At 41.4% G+C, this 23,789-nt stretch overlaps 1 protein-coding gene across 6 annotated transcripts in view; it reads left to right on the forward strand.

Annotated features, from left to right (window-relative positions):
* Positions 1-23,789, forward strand: part of slc44a5b (solute carrier family 44 member 5b) — a 45,134-nt gene that overhangs the window by 8,639 nt on the left and 12,706 nt on the right. For all 6 annotated transcript variants that reach the window (XR_005444109.1, XM_038716087.1, XM_038716089.1 and 3 more), the window contains exons 2-7: positions 10,314-10,362; positions 19,903-19,976; positions 21,670-21,754; positions 22,058-22,142; positions 22,277-22,390; positions 23,711-23,771. Coding sequence is in view for 5 of the 6 variants with exons in the window: in XM_038716087.1 (XP_038572015.1) it covers positions 10,314-10,362; positions 19,903-19,976; positions 21,670-21,754; positions 22,058-22,142; positions 22,277-22,390; positions 23,711-23,771 (468 nt within the window). In the remaining variant the exon portion in view is untranslated. The remainder of the gene's footprint in view (positions 1-10,313; positions 10,363-19,902; positions 19,977-21,669; positions 21,755-22,057; positions 22,143-22,276; positions 22,391-23,710; positions 23,772-23,789) is intronic.

Raw genomic sequence — 23,789 nt, forward strand, 5'->3', positions numbered from 1 at the left:
TCCTCTCAATTTGTGTGTGTGTTTCTGATTCAACTCTGTAAAGCTGTGATTCTACTATCACAGCTTTACTGCCCCCTTTATCTTTACGTCAGTGATCCACCCACGCAAATTTGTTACTCGTGTGCCAATGTTCCCAACACTATGTTGCAGGAGAAACCTGAACACTGCAATTTTTTAAATAGGGACTAGAGGAAAACACAAAGCGCCAAAGCCATGGTACTGATGTTGCTTTCCTCTATGGATTGGCAGAAGCCAGTGCTTTCATCAAATATGAATAAACATGATGTATACAGCATTCAGACTTACAGACTGTGCCTACCCTGCTGAGCAATATCATTATGCTGAATTTTTGACATTTCCAGTTTCTCTGTTTTGTTTATTTGTCGCTGGATCTAAGCCCAGCATAGCTTTGACAGAAGTGCAATCTCACAGCATGCCACTCTTGGAAATGTTTATGAATCAGGAGAGTAAAAACAACAAAAAAAAAGTCCTTTCCAAATGGCCCCTCTGACCCAACCCATGTAGAGCACCTGCGGTGTTCGAGCTGTTTGCCTGACCACGGTATGAAAGAGGCCTGTGTTGGACAGTTAAGCCTGGGGACACTGGTGCCTGTGTCTGCCCGTGTTCATGTATCTGTGTACTGGATGTGTTTACAGAGACGAGCTGAGAAACGTGGGGAAGGGGGGCTGTGGACACGGGACAGAGAAAGTGAAGAAAGTTATACTCTTGATGTAGAGCCACTTCAGGGGGGTTGTGGATGTTGAGAGGATTTAAAGTTAAAAATGATTCATGTGGTGACATTCAAAAGTGCTCTGGCGCTAGGCTATTTTGCGACCTGGATCTTGTTTATTTCAGTGGCCTGTATTGTTAACGATTGACAAAAATTAAATCCACTTTTGCTGGGGTGGGGGCTGGGCATCAACTTTTTTGGGCTTAACAGAAAAAGTTTGAGAACCACTGCTGTACTCAGGTTACCCGCGGGCGTCTAAAAAGTATTTTAAAAAGTCTTCAATTTCATATTCCAAAAATAAGGCCTTAAAAGTCTTCAATTTAATTTACAAAGTATTAAATTTCGTTTACCAATGTCTTAAGTTTTTTCTTGTCCTTTCGTAGGATTTAATTAATGCCGTAACGTCAAATGAATACTTTGTGTGTGAGAGAGACTTAATAATATACTCCGTTTGGTGTGACTGATGTAACGTTACTGTTTACGTCAGTGTTCAGCTTTAGACTCTGAACTGTGAAGTGTTCGCGGTGCACGAGCTCTGGCATCCAGCTCTGCGCGAATCAGTCAGTTATTAGAAAACAAAAGAAGACGTCTCTGACGTGCTACTAACGTTAGCTCGACAACTCAGAATGGGCAAATGTCTGACATTCAGAAAGCCAGAGATACGAACAAGTTGGCGGGCGAAGCTGAGGGCAGTGGAGCTGAGGTTAGCACAACAAGCTGATCGGCGTACGAGCAAGTCACACTGTGGCGAGCACTAATGGAAAAGCAGAGCTGGAAGACCCGCTGCAGGTTACTGGTCAGTTTTGTTACAACAGCAACGAAGACACAGGTCTGTATAGACGTATAGACGAGTACCGTGTCTGTGTGGCGGCGTTGTGCCGCTGTTGTAGGCTAACGTTATGTGAATGGAAACCTCAAACTAACGCACATTAAAGTTACGTCACCAAGATGCGCCGATCACGGGAACAAGGGAAAAACCATGGGAAAAACAAACCGAAGCCGAAATCCTCTCCCGCACTACTTTCAAGCCGATACTATATTTCAAGCAGCCTTTAGATGCTTTAGAAAAACAGAACAGGATGAATAATCACTGAAGCAATTGGCATATTATATTACATTACCTTATCTAGTCAAGGTGTAACTAATTGCAACAACTCAAACCACACAATTTGTTTGTACTTTTGATTTCACCCCTTAAGAGTTCTTAGTGCACAAAAATTGGATTCATTTCATAGGTGTAATTTACGCTGGGGATACCGGGGACATGTCTCCATCACGTTTTTTGAAGCATTTGTTAAATATGTTCTGATGGCTTGCAACTAGAAATGTTAAAAAAAACACAAATGAAAATACTTTGAGAAAGATTATTTGCACAATAAGAAAACATGCAATGCAATTTAAAGATAAAAGGAACAAATGTGCATTGTTCAAAAAGGTTTAAGATAAAAAAAAAAATCTGAATCACTTTATTTAAATGAAGACAATTCTGTCATAAATTGGTGCAGAAAATGTCTCCAGAATGCAGGAAATTAAGTGTTTTAGTGCTCAAACCCCAGGCCCCCCATTTATATATTTCAGCATTGAATATTTTATCAAATAGTTTTAAAATATCTTCTTGTCTTGTTCTCGTGAACCCAATATTGTGAATCGTGCTTGTGAGCTAAGTGTATCATCACACCCCTAATCTGAACCCTTATGTCCCCACCACTTTTCAACACAAAGTGACGTCCTTGATTCATTTTATCTTATCAAAGTACAAACACACCCCAAGCTATAGTGTGTTAAATATAAATGTATTCTAATAAAATGTTTTATTAATTTCATGTAACTTTGTAAATAATCTTCTCGGGCTTAAAATTAATACAGATTTTCCATCAAACAGCAGTGAAGTTGGTATTAAATTTCATCCTAGGTGGTATTAAAAAGGTCTTAAAAAGTCTTAAATTTAACTTTGAGAATCCTGGGGGTACCATGTGTACTGTACGATTTATATTCGGAATTATTTCTATATTTTGGTGTCATTTGCGGGCACGCTGCTTCTGTCCTCTGCTCTCTTCTGTTTCACAGAGGGCGGGGCTCGGCTCCTCCTCCACACACAGCGTGCTGACTGTCATATCAAAGACAGTCAGCACGCTGGCAAGAGCTCATCACTTCACCAAACTCTCAGAAGTGCAACAACATCAGATTGAAAAATTTGTGGGTGGAGTCAAATATTCTTTTAGAAGAAATTAAAAAGTTATGGCCATTCAAGCTTTGTAAACAAAGAGGAGAGTTCCCCACATAGTAGCCTCCGTCAGACCTGCTTATTACCCTGATGTGTTTGAGCAGCATATGGAGCTACCCTGCAAAAGATCCGTGGGAAGAAATTGTCAGTAGTCAAGTAATAACCCGTTTAATAGAAGACACTTCACTATACATATAAATGCATTCATTGTGAATTGTCCCCTATTAAATTATATAGTATATGAATACCCTACAGTTACAATACATTCATTGTGAATTGTCCCCATAAATAATTGCACATACATTTGAACATTTATAAATGCATATTTGCATATAAAATTCATTGATATTGATTATTTTTTATATTTTCTTATTGAATTCTTAAAATTGTATTTATCCACCACATGATTACACATTCTGTGATGATAAAATGTGCTTAAATCGTAAAATACAGTATTTAGAAAAATGTAAACGGAAAACACAGAATTTGAGGGGGAAAAAATAGATCTGCAGTGATATTTGCCACATAAAGTAAAAGTGTGTGTGTGTGTGTGTGCGTATAATCCCAGAGCAGTCTAACCTTGTGATAAAGTGTGCCACAGGAGATAATTGCGCAATTTAGTCTTCTCTCACATTTTGAAATATAAGGCGACAAACTGCTTCTCTGACTTTCCCCTGAAGCTTTATCACTCCGGGCCTGGTTGTTACATCTGGCTCTCTTCCAGCACAGGCACTCTGAAGCTGATTCTCAACAGTCAGTCTCAGCACATACTTTAGGATCTGTCTATCAGGAGGTACGGACGTCAAATTGAGGCATTGTCGCTGTGCCTTTCAATCTTTTTGAGCTTTTATTAAACCTCTATTGGTGGAAGTAATTTTAACACATCATCTTTATGTGTGTCACACTTAGCCTAGTTTATGATGTTAGGTCCTCACCACTGTAAATTGATCCATAGATTTTGTTGCTGTGGTAGACTAGCTGCAAATGGGATTGGGATACGAAGATTACTACCAAAGCCTTTGTCTGATCCTGATGTATAATTCCTCACCCCGTCCACCCTCGCTACCTCAGAGCCTTTGATTACCACCATGATTGTTGTGTTTTGCATAAATCTTTCAGTCACAACGGGACACGTGTCATTATCCGACACTACGTCAATAGAGGAGACTAGCAGTTAGTGGAGCTAACAGTGACTCTAGCTGTCCCAGTGTAGCATGCCTGCCAGGCTTTTTCCGAATGTTGTTGACGACAGACTCTCATTCAGCCTAACTACAGCAGCGGCACACATCCAGCCCACCAGCCTCATCTCCTGCACTGGCAGACTGCAGTGCAGTCTAAACAGCCGTCATCTAATGCAGAGTCTGCTGGTGTCCAGGCATCACTGATGATTTTCACCACTCTCGCTTAACCCTTTGTTGAAATCTGTTTTGTTGACAGAGGAAAGTACAACAGCCTGGTGGAAGTAGTCAAGCTGATGTAGTGAGTAGGAACAGCAGATAAAGCTAAATTTAGCTTAGCTGAATAAGCACATGCTCTTTGTCACCTGGATGTTATTGTGTTAGAACGAAGGGGGTTGTAACCCCCCAAAATATTTTAGTATGCTTTACACTATATACATTTTTTTAATTGACTGTTATGTGTATTAGAGAGTATGTTTGCAGAATCATGTGTTTGTTTTTGAGATCCCTTCATCATACTGTATTGATAGTTTTGGATCCTTTGTATAATATTTTTTGTCAGCTAATGGGGGACCTTGCCGCCTGCTGGTCCTCTTGCTGGACCTACTGGCAGGTTCCACAACTCCTAACAGTAGGCTGATCAAGAAACCACTGACACAACTCTGACATTTAGCTCTGCTCCCTGACACTGCACCACAATCTGTCCTCTCACCACTGGCTCTTTTTGATCTCCGTGTGATTCAGCTCGCACTCACCATATGGACTAATGTTTTTTGAATAATCTCACAACCTTGGAAGATCAATGAAAGGATTTTTTTTTTAAATCAGCGTTTGGACCAGTCTAGTAGCTTGCTACATATCTTGCTCACCCCCAGCAGCTGTACCTGTAATTAGTTCTGATATGAGTTAATGTGATGCGGCCTGCTGGCAATGTGGGTGTAGCAACAACCACTACAATATAAAAGCAATTGGAGGCAACTTAGTTCACTCTGTCAGTACATTGTGCACATTTGCTACTTGGTCAAAATTAAAATCTGAGTGGTATGGAGCTGTTTTCAGTTCACATGTTTAAACTGAATGTAAATTGGGATGCTTAACCATGTTTCTTGTCCTTTGACTCACTTCAGGTGTCCTGTAGTAGTTGGTCTGTTTAAGTGTATTTCATACGCCCATATTGTATGAAACTATTGAAAAATAGTTATCTTATCATTCATGACTGTTTCAATCTGTATCACTGTACAAGATTATATGGATGATGATGACATAATTTGTGCGCAGACCTTGTTTGAAATACGAAGTAGCATTCTCTCATATTCAAAGCCAGTGCTCTGCAAATGCTGCAGTGAGCACCTGGTCCCGTGACATTGTGTCCTTGGCTGAGAAATCACGCACTTAACCAGAACATCTCCCATTTTTAGACCTGAAACACAACTCAAGTGAGTGACTTTCAGCGACAGCCAAACAGATGGCTTTAAAATAGGGTTGTTTTGTTTTTTACAGCAAGGACAAAAGAAAAAAAGACATGGAGCCTCTCATTTCAAATATCTTAAAAGAAAGGTTAGCAGCTCACACTGACTTGTTGACGAAGAGCTGAAATGGTTATAATCATATTGACAATGCATGTAAGAAATGTCCTCGCGCTTCAGTAATTGCACGTAGCCCATGTCGTCATGAGACCGGCAGTGTTTTAAAGTCAAACTGTAAGCTCTGACACATGTAGTTCTCCATCTGCTATCATTTGTGCCCCTTTCCAACGTACACTTTGTATGGATGACAAGAGTACATTTCTGGTCCAGTGCATTTTTTTAGCCACTGTGGACACCTGGGTTATTGTTGAGCAAGTCACTTTTGGCAGAAATTGGCTGAAATTTGGTATCTGTATCCTTCAGACTACCACTGCTGTGGTAGAGGAATCCTTGGGGGGAAAGGCAGGCATGAATATATCGGCTTTCACACAAGCAAATGTGTGTAACATCCTCGCTTTTTAATACCTTGTCTTCATGCAGAAAAATTGGAAACTTTTTTTTTTGCTACAGCAAGAGGGAATTCCTCCATGACCGGACAATTGTCAATTGTGGTAGCTCACTTGCTCACTCAGGGACATGAAGCTGGCAAATTTTTAAGGAGAAGCTGCCAGTATTTACTGTGCTCATTTTTGTTGTTGTTTTTTGCTAATTTGTTGTATCACAGTGTTTCTCATAGTCCAGGTGTAGGTGTGTGTGAGTGTGTCAGAGTGTGGGGAGAAGCGAATTCCGAGGCAGGTGCAAAGCATACTTAAAGACAATACTAAGAATGTTCATGGTCATTAAAATCTGCTTTCACAGGGTGGTATAATGTGAAAATTTGAGATTTTCTGTGCTGGGTGGGGCAGGGGTTTTACAATCATGATGCCGGCTCAACGTTGTGATGTCTGTCAGCCATCGCAGATGGACGTCTATCAGCCCAACCCTACTGGAGTCCTCTTCCACTCCCCCATGACATCACGGAGCTGGTGGAGGTTAAAGACCTTGCATTCCTCCACCTTACGTTTGAGGATGCCCCACAGATGCTGAATAGGGTTTAGGTCTGGAGACATGCTTGGCTAGTCCATCACCTTTACCCTCAGCTTCTTTAGCAAGGCAGTGGTCGTCTTGGAGATGTGTTTGGGGTTGTTATGTTGGAATACTGCCCTGCAGCCCAGTCTCCGAAGGGAGGGGATCATGCTTTACTTCAGTATGGTTGTGTTTGAAACGGAAGGCAGTTGCCTTGCTGATTGGTTTCGAACAGCCTTGTAGGGTAGCACTTATGGCAACACGTGATGTCAGCATGCGTCTCTTCTGGCTGTCAGAAGAGACGCTAGCCTTAGCATCAGCTAAATAGCTATTGAAAAGCCAAATGGCTATCAGATGCCTCAGAAATCATACTGAACAAACTTGGTTGGTTACAGTGAAAAGATAAATATTATTTTTCATAATTTCAAAATAATCACTAAAGACAACAAAAGTGCTTTTTTGCCGTTCTATGTTTTAATATAGCTTTATATCGCCAGTAGGCATTTAAAAATGTCATTGCAAGTGGCTTTTGCATACGCTGCTCTATGTACCTCTACATGTGTGACTGAATGCCATCCTGTACAGTGACTATAAAGCCAGAGTGCATTTGTTTACACCGGTGAAATGTAAGGAAATAAAGTTTTCATTTTCAACTTATTTCCCACTTTATTCCCACTTTATCGAAAACAAAAGTTCAAACTGACATCTGTAGAACGTATTAGTTTGGTACAATACCTACATCTGAGAACATGACTTCTGAATGTACTGATAAAAGCAAATAATTTAAATTAGGAAGTAAATAAAATAATAAATAAAAAGGGATAGGCTATCCTGTAAAAGTGTGAGAGGGATACAATTACTTTGTTAAAATAAATTTTAAATGCTTCATAAACAGGAGATCTACAAATAATATAAATAATAAATAAGTAAATAATATTTTGCCAGAGAAATTAGTTTAATGTTCTCAATCTCAGACATAGCTCAAACATGTCAAATGATATTATTAAGAAGTGACTGAATTACTGAGACCACAAAAGAAAATTGCAGATTAAATTTAATATCCAGGAATTTACATCAGCTAGACTGCAAAAGGATCCCTGTGAACTACAAATGAAACAACAGCTGATATTATATTTGATTTAATTTGAACATCTTGTTAACTGTGTAAATGAACACATTTTCTTTTATGCTGTGTTTGATTTAATGTTGAACAGGGTACCTTTTAATTTGTAATAAAATATGCATTAATGGGATAATTGTCATTTTCTTCAATCATATCATTATATCAGTAGTCTTAAAATACGTTGCTTGTAAAAAAGTGTTTGGTTGAGCCAGTTGGATGCCCAGTACACATGCACATGTGTGCACGTGATCAGGAAGGTACCACCTCTGCCTCATTTTGAGCCAGGAAAACCCCTGACAATTAGTGGTTGACTGATATGGGTTTTCAGTGATCAATGCCAATATTTAGAGAGAAGGGCGGCCGATACCTGAGATAAAATTCTGATATCAAAACAAAGAAAATTCATGTATAATTTCATTATTTGATGCAGAGTACAATCTAATATGTTATCTGAGCGCGTAACGGGTTGTTGTAGATGGAAAAAATACATGGTGTTATGCTGTAGATTTCAGTACATGACTGGTGTTTAAGAGAGCGTGGGATACAGTTTGTCAGACGTGATGTCATTCAACTACATTATTCTCCACCACAGTAATACAATAATTTAACTCTAGCCAGTAATGGTTTTAGATTTGCTGTCGTTAAGGATGGGAGAAACGTGTTAACATTTAGAAAAGACGATGGTGACTGAGGAAATTTAGGGCTCGAAACTCACAAGTGAGCGCTAAGATCATTCTACAGCAGCCACACTGATGAGGCTGCCTGCAGATGTGTCCTCAGACATTTTTTGTTTATCGGCCTCATGAGTGCAGGTATCGGCTGATGCAGATTACCTTTAAATGATATCTGCCTGATTAATCTGTAAAATGATGTCTAACAAACCATCAAGTTCACTTTATCCAATAAAACGGAAAGCCACCTGTGTGATGTGACTTTTTTGTGTTGTCACTGCAGGTCTTGTGAAAGAGACAGCATGGAGTGGAGCATGAGGATTTAATGTTCCATCCATGGCAAATTTTGTTAACATCATTGAAAGACATTAGCTACAGTATTGATAATTAATGAACGCGAAAATGTCCGGCTAGTTTATTACTCAGTGCATGCCATGGATGTATTAAGGATAACTAGATACTGCGTTCAAAGATGGTGCCCCTTCATTCCTATGAAAGTTGCTTACTGGGTGCATATGCTGCAAAAAACAGCCTCAGTGAGGTTCCATATGCTGTTGCGTTTTTGGGCTCATATGTGCACCTCTGGAGTCCTTCTCCATTCTCCATTCACGTCCGAGCCTTCTGCTAGTTAGTCTTCACAGCTCAGAGAGCTACTCTCCAGAAATAAAAAAAATGCAATTGTGGAGTTGTTCCAGAATAAACTACACTGGCCATATTCATTGTAATGAAAGATTATATCACCCAGTGTAACAGTATGGCTTTTTAATGTATTTTTAATAGTTTTTGGATGACTGTGGGGCTTTATGGGATGGAGGCGGAAGCTAAATCAGGCACTGACAATACTTGTTATTAGGATGAATCTGCTGTTGGTTTTGTGCTTTTCATTGGATTTGTGGATAAATATAAAAATGGGTTGTGCTTATTATATTCAGCACTTCTGCATAGCACATTCATTGCAGGCCCACCAGATTGGCATGTACATAGTGCAGTGTACTCATTCCTCATACTTTTAGAAGAAAGCCTGGCTTATACGTCTCTCGACAGGATCAGTTTGGGGAATGGGCAGATGGGAGATAGGCCCACTCATGCTGCCCGTAACTCTGCCCCAGCTGCTTGGAGATATTACTCTCCATGTGTGATGATTAATAGGTCCTCGGGGGCATGTCATATTTAGTTTCAACTGGGGTAGAGACTACCAAAGAAGCAACCAATGATGAATGCAAATGCACGTGCTCCCATCACACTTTCAGGCGCAGACAGTCGGAATCAGCCCCCTTTGGGTGACTGATGGTGCTTGCAACCGAGGTTCAGTACTGTATGTACTCTGCTGGATCAAATGGGGAATACCCACTGTGACCCAGATAAGCTCTTTGGCTTAAGAGTTGTTGATTTAAAAGTGATTTATTGTATTTCAGTGTTAGCTACATTGTTTTGGCTTTTACTTCTTTTGCTTAGTATAATCATCCCTCTTTATCCCAGTCCTGCTCCTGTAGGAGACCTGCGCTGTGAAGTGATCTACTTAGTTTTTCCTGGCCAGTTGAATGGTGCTGCAGGTTAACTTGTCACACTTTATTAATATAGTATATGGTGTCAGTGCTATAAAATGTCACTCATAACCATTTAGATATGTTATTCTCTGCATCTCATCTACATTTCCTTTTGCTCTCAATTAAAGAAGAAACAGAAGCATAGTAAAAGCTTTTCTGTCTTTGATCTTATTTTGTTGTTGAAGCAGATATTACTACTGCTCGCCTATGTTTCGGAATATGCACTCTTGTCACACTCTTGTATTCTTGTTCTGTGTTGACTATCCCAAGCTCATATTAAGTGCTGACCATTCTCTGCTTGTCTTATAGGTGAGCCGCGCAAGTTTGACCCAAACTTCAGAGGGCCAGTTCATAAAAGGTATCACACACACTCAACATCACCACCTTTTTGCTTTATAGTTGTTGTATCTGATAATGGAGAAAGTGAAATATACCTGCAAGGCATTAAGACTCTCCATTACAGATATGTTTACAAACACATTTGAGAGACATTTTGTCAGCACTAATGGTAATAACACAAAATGAAAATCCATTCATCTACATTGTGGAGGCAGCCATCTCTGAGGAATACCCTTAAATAAATTCAAAACTATCTGGATACTTAAATACCACTAGGACTTTGTAAGAAAATGTGTCTTTTGCTGTTCTTTTGTGATTTGGGTGAAGTGACCCTTTAACTACTAGTGTTGCAATAATCCAACATCTGATTCTCATGTGTGTATTGATTTTGCCCATTGTATAATCTTTTTGGCAGGCACCCCTGTCCGCGCACTGATAGATTGATAATTTGTCATGCTATGTTAATAAAGATCGAGGCCGAGTGCTGGCACCTCTCTCCACTCCACCACACAGATGAATCGCCATAAGTCCAGCTGGTGGTTGGAGTTAGCCCATAGACACACGATTAACCAGCCATATATACACCCAAAATGATGTAGTGCAAGTGCACCTGGGCTACTGCAGGGGGAGAGTGAAATGTCCGGCAGCATGCTAAGTGGCACTTCTCCTGAGGAACTGCAGTCTGCTATCTGCCTCATGAGGGCTAGAACTCTACAGACATAACAGCTGGTTATTGTCGGCATTGATTTTATTTGAAACATGCGCTCCAAGATAGTGTTTAAAAAGCAACCTCATGCTGCTTGATTAAGCTAAACTAACACATACACTGGGTGTCCGCGGGGTCTTAAAGTCTTAAAAGGTAATAAATCAATTTTGCGAAAATTAAGGACATTAAAAAGTATTAAAGTCTTAATCGCCATTTAACAAGGTATTACATTTTGAAGATATTTTTTTCAATGTGAAAATCCTGTTTGTCCAAAACTTTGTTTGCTGAAAGTGCAGGTGAACGTATTTATTTATAATGTATAGCCAAACACGCAGTGAGTAGCGACTGTGTGATTCATTTCTATAACATAAGGCGCAGGGATCTACCGTGCGCCTATTTCACTCTTAAACGCTCCAAAAAATAGATCCGTGCGAACCGGAAAATGATTTCCGAGTAAAACCGACCGTAATTTCCCACCCCGCTGGACTTATTGTTAATTGTTCAAAACATAGTCGGAGTGGCGGTCAGGAGTAACGGGATTAACCCGGTTGGCTGGTCGCTCTATGGCCACTTGAACAGCCCCGTTCCTGGAAAACAAGCAGCAGCTGAATCGGTAAGACAGAAGACAACAGGGAAAATTCAGGGAGCACATTTGTGCACAGATCAATCACAGCCTGGATGGAGCGGGATTTTTTTGAAGTTTGATGTGCTGCAGCAAACTTTATAAATGTTGAACTCATTGTTCTGCATAAATGGTTATGATTGCTGACGAGTTAGTAGCCTGCCCACCATCAATGTTGGAGACTATCAAGTAGCCTAGAGCATTTTTCTTGCACAAAGTTAATGAATAAAAAACAACCCCAAACTGAAACAGCTGTAACAGCTGACTAGTTCCTCCTCCCAGTTGTGCCTGTGCTACACCGCCTACACTACTTACGTTATTCATCACTCAGTTTATTCTGTTCATCTTTGTTCCCTCCTGGCTTATTTGAATTTTGTTGTATTGATCAAGTGGTCGATGAAAGTTATCACACATATCATTGCAGGCAAGCTCACATTATCTAGTTTAAACCAACTAAAAGACAAAATTACACTGTGTTTCACATGATTTGCTGTAATGTTGCGTACATAAACGTCATAGCTTATGTAAGACAATTGCTTTTCGCAGGAAATCTGACCAGTCCTTCACGTAGAAAATAGTTGGCCCATACAGGCTGTTATAGGCAACTGAGAAAGTTGGTGAATGCCTCCATTTTTAGGTTGGGTTACTACCTGATGACATATAGGCAATAAATATGTTATAAATATATTTAAATTCCTTTTAAAAACTCAAATGTCCCTTTTTAAAGGTGTGTGACTGATTTAATCGGTTACAGTTCAAAGTGGTGCGGCAGTCTTAAAATATGTTGGAAAAGTCTTGAAAAGGTCTTAAAAAGGTATTGAATTTTACTTCAGGATTCCTGTGTATATACCCTGATACAGTAAAAGCTATTTGAACCTAGTCAAACAGAGACATTTGTTTGAGATAATAATTTAGAAAATGCCATTATTTCAATATAATATATTGAGAATAGAACACAAAAGATGAAATTTCAAACCACATAAAATTGTCAACTGTATGATCATTTTGGAACTTAAAAAAATGAGATTACATGGCAAAACAGATGTGATACTGTGCATTTAGATACACAGAACTATAAACTTCAGGTTGAAGAGTTTCCCTCCAAAAATGATTATATGGGATTTTTACAATAAAGTCTACATTTTAAGCCTAATTTCTTTAGCACCATAAAGAGCAGAATCTTGCAATAAAGCAAAACTCCTCAAGGGTTTCGCAGGCTTTTCTTGATGATTTAGTCATTTTCTGAGGTAATGTAGGCTCTTATCTCTTTTATGTTCAGTGTCAGTTTGGCAGGCTGCTGTGAAGGCATGTTTCAGTCCTCCTGTGTCTCTTTATCCCACCCTCTCCAGCCCATTTCACTGCTACAGCTGGGTGAAGGCACCAAGGATACTTTGATGTTTCTGTGGCTCAGAGGCTTTTCTTAATGAGAACTGGGAGGGAACTGCTTCTGTGGTCGTTGTTTTCACGCAAGCTCAATGTCTAAATGAAGTAACCGTATCTGTGGTTATTGAGCAGCCCTCTAACAGCCAGACAGAAGTGGACAGGGCGTAGTGTTAATTGAAACTGGCTCCAGCTACAAGCAGCATCATACACGGATATAATCGGTGTCAAAAATGTAGCCACAACTGCCCAGCCGTGTTGTAATGTAATAATGCCTTTATAGTGACCTGTCAGTAGGTGGTTTATTACAAAAGTGTACTCACAAACAAATGTAACCACAAATCAGATGCTCATCACAGCATGTGTGACAACTTACCCAAAGGAGCCTTGTGTTCATCACAAAAGCTGCTCCCTTGAACAAATGTCTCTCTTTGCTCTCTTGACCGTGAGAAACATTCCTTTTGTGTGCAAATCTGGCCCTCAAAATATCCCTTCTTGTTAACATCTATTATAAAGCAGGGACAGGCTGGCACATTCACACCACAATGGCACCCATGCTACTCTGTGACACAGCCGCCATCTGTGTCACCTTGGCTCCTGCTGAATATCAGCCCTTGCAAATATAACTCTGACACAAAAGTTTCTTATTGCACTGACAGTACAGTACGCAAGCGGGGCAGTGCTTTAGTCCCTGTGGAGGTATGTGTAAGTGACATCTGAGGAGATCTTAAGTTTGGGAACCAGGCCGGGTTGGGGTCCGAATAGATTTACAATTGGACTATATTCTGGGTCTGACTCGCAGTCCGTGTGGCCTGCTTTCCTGAGATAAGAGAACAAAGTAGAATTGTTTTCACTCCCCGCACTTTGTCAGCTTCCCTTCAACGCTCACCTTTGCATGCTTCAAAGGTGACTTTTGTATCGGCACAGCGGTGCTGCGTCTGCACTTTCTCTTAATAATGGTGTCTCTATGAGTGAGCTGGGAAACAAGGCAGGTCTAAGTAACAGTCACATTACAGTGGAGGAGCGGCAAGGTCGGCTTCAGACCCCCGCCCCTCAGATCAGCTCCGTTATTCACCTCTGATGTGTGGCTGAGTGATAGCTTACTTATCTGCTAGCTCAAGGATGGGGAAGGATTCAAAGACGAGGAACACAACCATTGCCATGGCAACCCGGGCAGCTCTTCGCTTTGTTCTCGTTTGAATTAAATGAAATGGTACTCCCTTGTCTCCCTTTGTTAATAATATGCACAATATCAGCAGCAGCTTTGCTGGTAGTGTGGCGGGTTGTCTCTATGCTCCTGATATTTACTGTCAGTGTGAAACTGTGGCTCTCTTCACCAGACAGAGCTGTGCCCACTTACGCTGCCTTTTTATCTCTATTATCTCCAAAAAAATAATTGCTGTGCTTTGAGAAAAATGGTCAAGGTGCGACCTTGATATGTCTCACAAGTCACAGAGTAGGGATGGGGATCCATACCTGGTTCTAAAAGGACCTGGTTCCAAAATTTCTCAAAACCCGAAAATCAGTAAGGTCCGAGCTTATCGATACTGCTATCGAGACTAGCAGGTCCTATAATATAACGTTATGTCTCGAGCGTCAAATCTGATTTAACTTGAAACACGATGGATAATAAAACTAATGTTTATTAGTGATGGCACCGAAACGCGGTATTAAATGGACCCAGGACTGTTTATCATCAGACTGCAGCCTCTGCTGCTCTGTCGGCTGCTACATACATACACAGAGCCCAGCAGAGAGAGATGCCGCTCTGTTGCGGTGGAGACGGTGAAGTTAAATTAGCTCCAAACTACTGTTATAAACTCAGCTGCAAAAAGAGAGGAGGAAGAGGATGGAGTGATGCTTACTGAGTTTATTTTATTTTTTTTTATTCTTTCCAAGCTTCACTCAGTATTGTGATGTCACATATTGAGTTTATTTGCTGTTGTTAACATTAACATGTTAACTTGTCAACATGTTGCTGCTCTAGAAAAACAGTTGTATTGAAATATTAAATTCTAATCTTATAATTAATTTAAAAACAACTAGGGAGTTCATATGCACACTTCAATATTTGTTTATTTATCGTGAGTGATATGTCATCTCAATATATAATTGCACATTGAATATTTTCCTCATAATGTGCAGGCCTTCTTCATCCCCATTGGTTCTCATATTACCAAATAACTGTCACCAAATAAAAGTAAAGTATCGATAAAGACTCGGATTGTTAAGCAGTCTCAATAATGGTATCAATACAAATAAAAATTAATGATCCCCATCCCTATCCCTGTACCTTATTTCATATGGCAGCCGACCGCTATTTTAGTCTTCTGTCATCCACTGTCAAAATAATAATGATAATAATAAATTTAATTTGTAATGTACTGTAAAATTTAAGCAAATCACAAAGTGCTACATGATAAGACAGCTAAGTGCTAAAAATAAAAATACATAGAGAGCATGAAAAATAAAAACAGAAACAATAAGGCAAAGGAAAAAAGCAAGAGTTCAATCAAAAGCTCTCCTAAAAAGGTGGGTTTTAAGTTTTTATATACAGTCTATGGTTTTAAGGCCACGTTTAAAAGCATCCACAGTCTGTGCTGTCCTCAGGTAGTTAGGGAGAGCATTCCACAGACTGGGAGCAGCTGAGCAGAAAGCCCGATCTCCCATTGTACGGAGCTTGGTTCTGGGAGGTTTCTGAAGATACGCTGAGGCAGATTGGAGGGCACGTGTGGAGGTCTGTGGGGTGAGGAGTTCCTTGAGGTAGTGGGGGGTTTCACCATGGATGCACTGGTGGGTAAGGAGGGAGACTTTGTACTCAATCCTGAGTTAGACAGGAAGCCAGTGGAGTGATTTGAGGATGGGGGGTAATGTAGTCATGTTTGCACACCCTCAACAGGATCCTAGCAGTGCTGTTCTGAATGCACTGTAGCTTCTGAAGGCTTTTCTCAGGGATCCCGGAGAGGAGCGCATTGCAGTAGTCCAACCTGGAGGAGACAAAAGCGTGGACAAGCTTTTCCGCAACTGCAGGAGTGAGTGTGGGAATGTTGTTTGGCAATGTTCCTGAGGTGGAAGAAGGAGGTCTTGCAGAAATGTTTGATGTGAGCCTCAAAGGTGATGCTTCGTCCACGCTATCTCCTCCAGGCAGGTGGTTAGAGTGGATGATTGCAGGGCAGCAGAGGGGGTTGGGTTTGTCCTGAGGTAGAGTTAAGTGTCATCAGCATAGCAGTGGAATGAAATTCCATGCCGGCTAATGACGTGGCCAAGGGGGAGCATGTAGAGGATAAACAGGGTGGGGCCGAGTACTGAGCCTTGAGGGACACCACAGGTGACGTTGTGTGTCAGGGATTTAGACTCTCCCAAGGCGACATGCTCAGTTCTCCTGGTGACGTAGGATGAGAACCACTTATAGACAGAGTCAGAAAGACCAATAGTGGAATGTAGATGGGGAAGGAGGATGTTGTGGTCCACAGTGTCAAATGCTGCAGTCAAGTCCAGGAGGATGAGAAGAGACGGGGAGCCAGCGTCTGCAGTCATCAGCAGGTCATTTGTGACCCTCACCAGAGCTTTTTCTGTGCTGTGGCCAGGGCGGAAACCAGACTGAAATTTCTCGAACAGGTTGTTTTGTTTTAGATGGTCCTGAAGCTGTGCAGCAACTACTTTTTCCAGCACCTTGGAAAGGAATGGAAGGTTGGAGATGAGCCTGTAGTTGGCAAAGACCTCGGGGCCTAGGGTGAGTTTTTTGAGAAGGCCTGATGACAATGGTTTTCAGTGTTGATGGAACATGGCCAGCCTGGAGGGAGTGGTTAATAACCTTTGTGATGAGGTTGGATATTACCAGGGCTGTGGGGAAGGGGTCCAGGGCACAGGTGGACGGTTTCATCTTTTTGATGATGTCCTCAACCTCTCACTGTGAGATGACAAAAAAACAGTAGAGAGGTTGGGAAATCCCAGGCTGTGGGTCGGCAGTCGGGACAGGCAGTGTTGAGAAACTGGATAGCAGGGAGCGGATGGTGTCTACTACATTTCTGAAAAAAGTGATGAAATTGTTGCACCTCTCTTCTGTGGCCTCTGAAAGAGAGTGAGTTTGCAATTTGAGGATGTCATTTATGTTAGAGAAAAGTTGCTTGGAGTTGCCAGGGTTGTTGTTGATAATGTTGGAATAGAACTGTGAACGTGCATCTTTCAAGGAGCCTGCATAGGACTTCTGATGTTCTCAGTAGGCCTGCCTATGAACAGTGAGTCCTGAGGCCTTGAGGCGCCGCTCAAGGACACGCCCAGCTGTTTTAATTTTCCGGAGCTTGTAGGTGTACCAGGGGGCTGAGCGTAAGAAGCTGACAGTTCTAGTTTTGACAGGTGTGTGGAGATCTAGGAGACTGCTCAGAGATTTGTTGTAGAAGTCAACCGACTTCTGACTGAGGAGAAAACGGCAGAGGAGAGATGTTGGAGGTCTATGGTCAAGGTGAATGGCCACATGAATTTTAAAATCTCCAAGTATAAAAATGTTGGCAGAGTGTTGTGAGAAGGTCATGTATCTCTGAAATGAAAGCTGAGTTGGGTTTGGGGGGCCGGTAGATGAGGAGCATTGTGAGGGGGAGGCTTGTTTACATTTAAATGCTAGGCATTCAAATGAGGACAGTGTAGGCAGGGGGAGGGGGGATAGCTCCAAGTTCTGTCGGTGTATGACAGCTAGGCTGCCACCACGACCAGTGCTGCGGGCTCTCTCCAGGTAGCTGTAACCGGGGCTTCATTAAACGCTGAGTAAACCCCTGGCTGGTGCCATGTTTTGTCAGGCACATGAAGTCCCTTGTCCATGAAGTGGTCTTGTATGAAGGATGCTTTATTTGTGAGGGATTGTGTATTGAAAAGTTCTATTTTGAGTGTTGATGCTGTGGTGAATCTCTGTAGAGGTCGTAGTAAACTGGAATCCACCTCACGTTTTCTGGCCTGATTGGTGTGGAGCGATCTCGCGGTGTTTCTTGTGCTGCTCAGCTGAGCGTGCAGAGATCTTGCAATGTTTCCCGTGTTGCTAGCACCGAGAGCGATAATGCTCTGATGATGCAGCAGACGTGCTACAGTGGTCCAGATGGGTGGAATGTTTGAAGCAGTTTGGCCAGACTGATGGTAAACAAACTTTCAGTGGGAATTTCTGTGGATGTAACGCGGACGGCATTGAAGTCCAAGTTCTTTGATGGCTGCAATGCACATTAGAATGGAGCAGTTGTTGAGATTTAGCAGCTGTGGGATAGAGTACTTGAGCTTCATGCCGGTCGCCAAAAGTGTTAGTCTGGAGCTAGCCATTAGCCAAACACACTCTTCAAGTTGTCCTGTAGTGTAATCCCAATAAACTATTGGTTGTTTCGGCTGCTGTTGTGATGTTTGCCTGGAGATGCAGAGCAGATGGTCTATGGGTCAATTATTACCAGCTCCAAATGTTCTACTCAGATTATGAGTGGAGATATTACATTTTGAATTTGCAGGTATCTACTTAATGTCATTCAGATACGAATTAGGATAATGGACTCATCTTATTCTGAAAATGAGAAACAGGGAGTTTTAGCCTTCCCGGCTGAGACTAAAAAGATTCCCAGTCCTCTATATTGCTAAGTACTGCGAACCAATCTACCAGAGCAGCCTGTTAACATAGATTGCAAATTTTACTGCAGTTATTAATGCAGGACCATAAAAGTCAGACCAGGAAAATTTGCAATGCAAGCTTACAGTACACAGCTGAGCCTAAATCTAAGACGCTAATACAATCAAAGATGCTACACAGAATGAATAGTTATGTTTGTTTCTTGTTTTCATCTTTGTGTAAATGCGTGTCCATTTAAGCTATTTTATCCTCTGTATGGGTTGATCCTTGGCTGATATCCTGTGTGCATCAGTGCTCTAGTCCCTCTTGACTGTCTGCTAGTTAATCCTGGAACAGTATTTGGAGGCTGAAGAGCACATACAGTGCACGGTGCCTTTTACAGAATCATGTAACCATGCTGCATACAAAACAAAGACTATCCACTCTTCACAGAACTACACAGAGGAAACACTGTCACATCTCTGAGCTCGGGCCTCCTTTTGACATTGGCCTTGGTCCTCTGGATGAAAGAGGAGAAGGACTGAATACTGGTGGAGATGAGGGTCTCAAGTGAATTTGTGTAGCGGGTGGTGTTAGGGGGAGGCTACATATGTTCCTTGGTACTACCGGGGACAGTGGATTGAACTCCCCTTCATTCAAGGCCAGGCTCAGTGCTCATAGTCTGAATAGGTTTGAAAGAGGGCTAAGAAGGGGGGGCTGGACTGACAGCTTCTCTCAGGGTGGTAAGGAGGGGAAGGAAGCTTGTTATGAGAGAGAGATGACAGTGAAGAAAGACTCGGAGAGAGTGACTCTGAGATGCTGCTTTAAACCAGCAGACTGAGGCTACCGTAGAGAGGGAGAGAGGCAATCTTCAAATAGCTGCCTCTGTGCCTGTGGGACAGTTAACTCTGGGGGGGGGATCCAGAGTCTCATTAGAAAGTCAGTAGAGCTCTACTACTGTCTTTTTTTGAAAACACCGCATACGGATGACACCTTGCATGCCTGGTGGCAAGCACCGCACCCAGATATAGAGCTCAAACTCTCCACACAGCAGCTATGTCGTCCAACACAATATACATTTTTTATTCTCCTTGAGATGATGCTAATTCCCAATTCCCCCCGGGGGGATGCATTAGCACATGGATTTGCTCGTGATACTGGTTTGGACAAAAGCATCCAACAACCAGCCATTCACGAATAACCTTATTTTCCTCTTGTAATCGTTTCCCGTGTCACACATCTCCTATTTGTTCTCACACATTTTTTTCCTCCCCAGGAGCTGCACTGATGTGGTTTGCTGTGTTATCTTCATCATTGTCATCCTTGGTTACATCGCTCTGGGTACCGTGGGTGAGTTTGACACATTGCTGCTGATTACATCACACAAAGTTTCATAATGACACACACATGCACAAGCACACGCACAACAGTGGTGACATGTTCTGGTCTGGTCACGGTCTGGAAGTGTGAGTTGCTGACTTATCCTGTTCTGCCAGGTCGTACAAGGGAAAGGTGAAAAGTATCAGACATTTGACAAAATCAGTATTTTACCACAAACAAAATGGACCCACTCCTCTCCACAGGATGCACCGACACTTCTGGAGATAACAAGCTGTTTTCTTTGTTTGTTTGTTTGTTTGTTTTTGTTTGACTTATTCATAATTTCACAAAATGTCTGATTTGTTTAAAAGTGAGGGGGAGTGGAGCCCAGAGGCTTTTCTTTTAATAAGTGGGAGTCTCACCACAACATTGAGCTTGTATGGCTCACTCCGGTTGAGGTGATTGTGTAAGCAGAGCTGTTTGACGTCCCTGTTGAGTTTTTGACTGGATGACCAGTGATTCCCCTCTGGCTCTCGTTTCATTCAAATTGTCTTGAAGCTGTTTAGTTCACTCGAGTGTGACAGAGTCCACGTCGTCTTTATCCTTTTCTCTTCATCCACTCTTCCTTCAAGTTCTCCCATTATAATTTGCCTTCTTTTCTCTCTTTCTACTTTTATTCCTCTCTCGTTTTTTTTCCGTCCACTTTTCTTTACCCCCTCTCTCATACAAAAGCATATACTGTTTTATCCAGCACACCTGGCCGCGCATTTCTTTGCTCCCTCTTTCAAAAACATGTATGATAAACATCACATATTAGGGGGAAATTAATTCTTTCACCAAAGTGCCATCCCAGCTCATTGTCAGTGGAGTCACGTCTCAATCTGGGCATGGGAAGGACTTACTGTTTCCCAATCATTTAAAAAGAGCAGGAGGCATGACAATGGATGTGACTTCAAATAGACAGTGACACGTCTGCATTCAGCTGAAGAACATGGTGTTCTTTCTGCATCATTTTTCAGTTTCGTCATCCTTGTTGTGTCAAAAAATTGTAGGCCACTTTTGTCGTGCTGTCTCACATTCAGCTCGATCCTTCATTAACCGGCAAGGTGAAACACCTTAACACTGTGTTTTTCAGGTTGGGCAAACAAATGAAACACGAATTGCTTAGTAAATTGAATTACAGGGTTAATGCTACTCTTATCTAGAGAAAAACAACAAAGCAAATTAAACTAGATTGATTTTTTTGTGTGTGTGGACGTTTCTTTTTAATTGATATGCATACATGCAATACTTCAAATATATGGCCATTGTTGTCTTGTTAATTGCATTTTTTATCCTTTTGTTAGGATGCAGAGAGACTCACATGGCCTTGGCCTGATACACTCATACAACTGAGAAATCCTATTGTTTATACGGGACACTCTTTGATCCAGCTGCACTTAAATGATAATGCAATGTTTGTCCTTAGGTAGCTGATCATTTTCTCTGTTACATGAACAACTAGACAAGGTCTCTGATTTGCACACTCCAAGGCTGATAGCATGTGTCATTCAGGACCCGCAGAGAGTCGGGGTTAAGGAGGGAAACGTGTTGAACAGTGGCCTTGTGTACTCCGTAGGGAGAGCAAGGCACTGACAGTTTCAGGAGTGTGTGTCTAGTGTGGCTACACATGTTAAAATCTGTTAAGTTCAAACCAAAAAACACCGTTGTGGTATGTTTTCAGCCTGGATCCATGGCGACCCCAGGAAGGTCGTGTATCCAACCGACAGCCACGGCCAATTCTGTGGCCAGCAGAACACCCCCAATGCGTGAGTTAAAAAAATCTTTCTTAAAGAATTGTACACTGGAATAATTATGTTCCTCGATTTGTCAGCTTTCCGTTGTTATCTTTACACTCGCTTTACAAACGCTTTGACCACAATACATGGAGATGTTTTGTGATTAATTATGGCAGCCTGTACTGCACAGTACACTCACTCTCTCTCTGAGTGTGTGGGTGTGTGTGTGCTTAAATGCTTGCTGATAAAAACCTTGCACAGTAATGGACTTATTTTTCAGTCTTTTCCTTCTAATTGGGCCAGTCTCGTTGTCCTCATCATTTGTCTCCACAGAAACAAAGCCATATTGTTCTACTTCAACATGTTGAAATGTGCCAATCCTACAGTTTTAATTAACCTCCAGTGCCCTACAACCCAGGTAGGAGTCTGAATGAAGCCGCTTCGAGCAGCACATTTTTACACTGCGTTATGTTCCTTTCCCACTTTTCGGTCATGCTTGATTATGCAAGATTGATGGGCGTTCTCATTAAGAGGTTGTGTTGCCTCCTGCAGCTCTGTGTCTCCAAGTGCCCTGACAGATTTGCCACTCTCCTGGATGCGTTGGATACCAACAACTGGGAATATTACAAGCAGTTCTGCAAACCAGGCTTTGAGATTGGCAGTAAGGTGAGAGCCAGTGGTTAGAGGTGTGTTTTTTTTTTGCAAACTAAAGATGAAAGTTTATTGAACCCCTTTTGTGGATGGAACTCTCACTTGCTAATGTTTTGGAGACCAGGGGCCTCTTTACAGAAGTTCCTTAGTCTAAAATCCAATTATTTCAGTTTAGGATGACATTTAGGATTTTTGGTATATGGTACAGAAACACGTTTCCTAACTGCATCCTCTCTTATCTTTAGATAGGAATTTAGCTATTACAGAGCCATCCTAACTGAAGAATGTCCTTCAAAAGTTAGTAAAAGCAGCACTATGGTTGTTAGGTCTGTATCGAAATTACAATGAAGAAGGGAAACAACACGATTAATGACTCACACTAGTCGCTAAAATTAGGCTATCAAGCTACATAGATAGCCAGCGACAAGTGATTTTTCCATAATGAGGCCTCAGGTCATTTATTTGGCTCCTAAGTTCCAGTTCCAGTACTTGTCCCCAGAATTTTTATTCAGTCATGGAGGGCTACTATAGGGTCAAATTTACGAGAGTTTAGACCTTTCTTCTTCTGTTGTAGACATCCTCAGATTCCACCAGTTTGATCCGTATAGTCATTATAATGGAGAGCTCATTAGAACGCGCTTTGAGAGACAGGCGGAAATGAGCTAGCAACCACTGATGCACATCGCTGCTCCGTTCTGTCGGCTGGCAGCAGTTCGGTGACAGTGACGTTGGCGTGATGGTGTGTAAGAACCACAGAGTGAGGTGGTGTGTGGGAGGACCTAACAGCTCAGTCATACCGTTTGAGCTGAATCATTGATTTCCAACATCATCTCAACTATGACAGGATTCAGTCTAGCTCTGTCACATCTGACTCCTCGGCCTTGTTCAGGAATAATGATTATTAATGATTAATAATACCAATGCTATAATAACTGAAAATAAAACGTTGCTGACATAAAATCTGAAAGTGAGATGTTTGTTCTGAAAATGACTTTTATTTTTGTAAAATGTACTAATGTTATGCATGTGACTTATGATAATTATTTGGTTCATAAGACTAAATTGTGAAATCCAAAATGTAATAAAAGAAAAAACTGACTCATTGTTAAGTCTAAATTAAAATCATTGTTTTCCTGAACATGAGTTATGAACGGCAGCAAGGCACACAAGGTTTTACATAAATACAGAAACCTACACGACAGGAAAGATCAGTTGAATTGAAAAGGCCCTCCACTTTGTCTTTAACTGTGAACAATACTGTGTCAAATGAATGATCAGTAATAAATATCTTGTTTTCAATTGTTTGAATCATCGTCTCCTTTATTTCGCTTTCAGTCAGTTGCAGAAGTCATACGAGATGAAGACTGCCCGTCTATGATCGTGCCAAGCAGACCTTGTAAGTGAACTCTAAACA

The sequence above is a fragment of the Micropterus salmoides genome, unplaced genomic scaffold (genome assembly GCF_014851395.1).
Source record: "Micropterus salmoides isolate LMB-PRFRI ecotype aquatic unplaced genomic scaffold, ASM1485139v1 Ms_hic_scaffold_13, whole genome shotgun sequence".
NCBI lineage: Eukaryota > Metazoa > Chordata > Actinopteri > Centrarchiformes > Centrarchidae > Micropterus > Micropterus salmoides.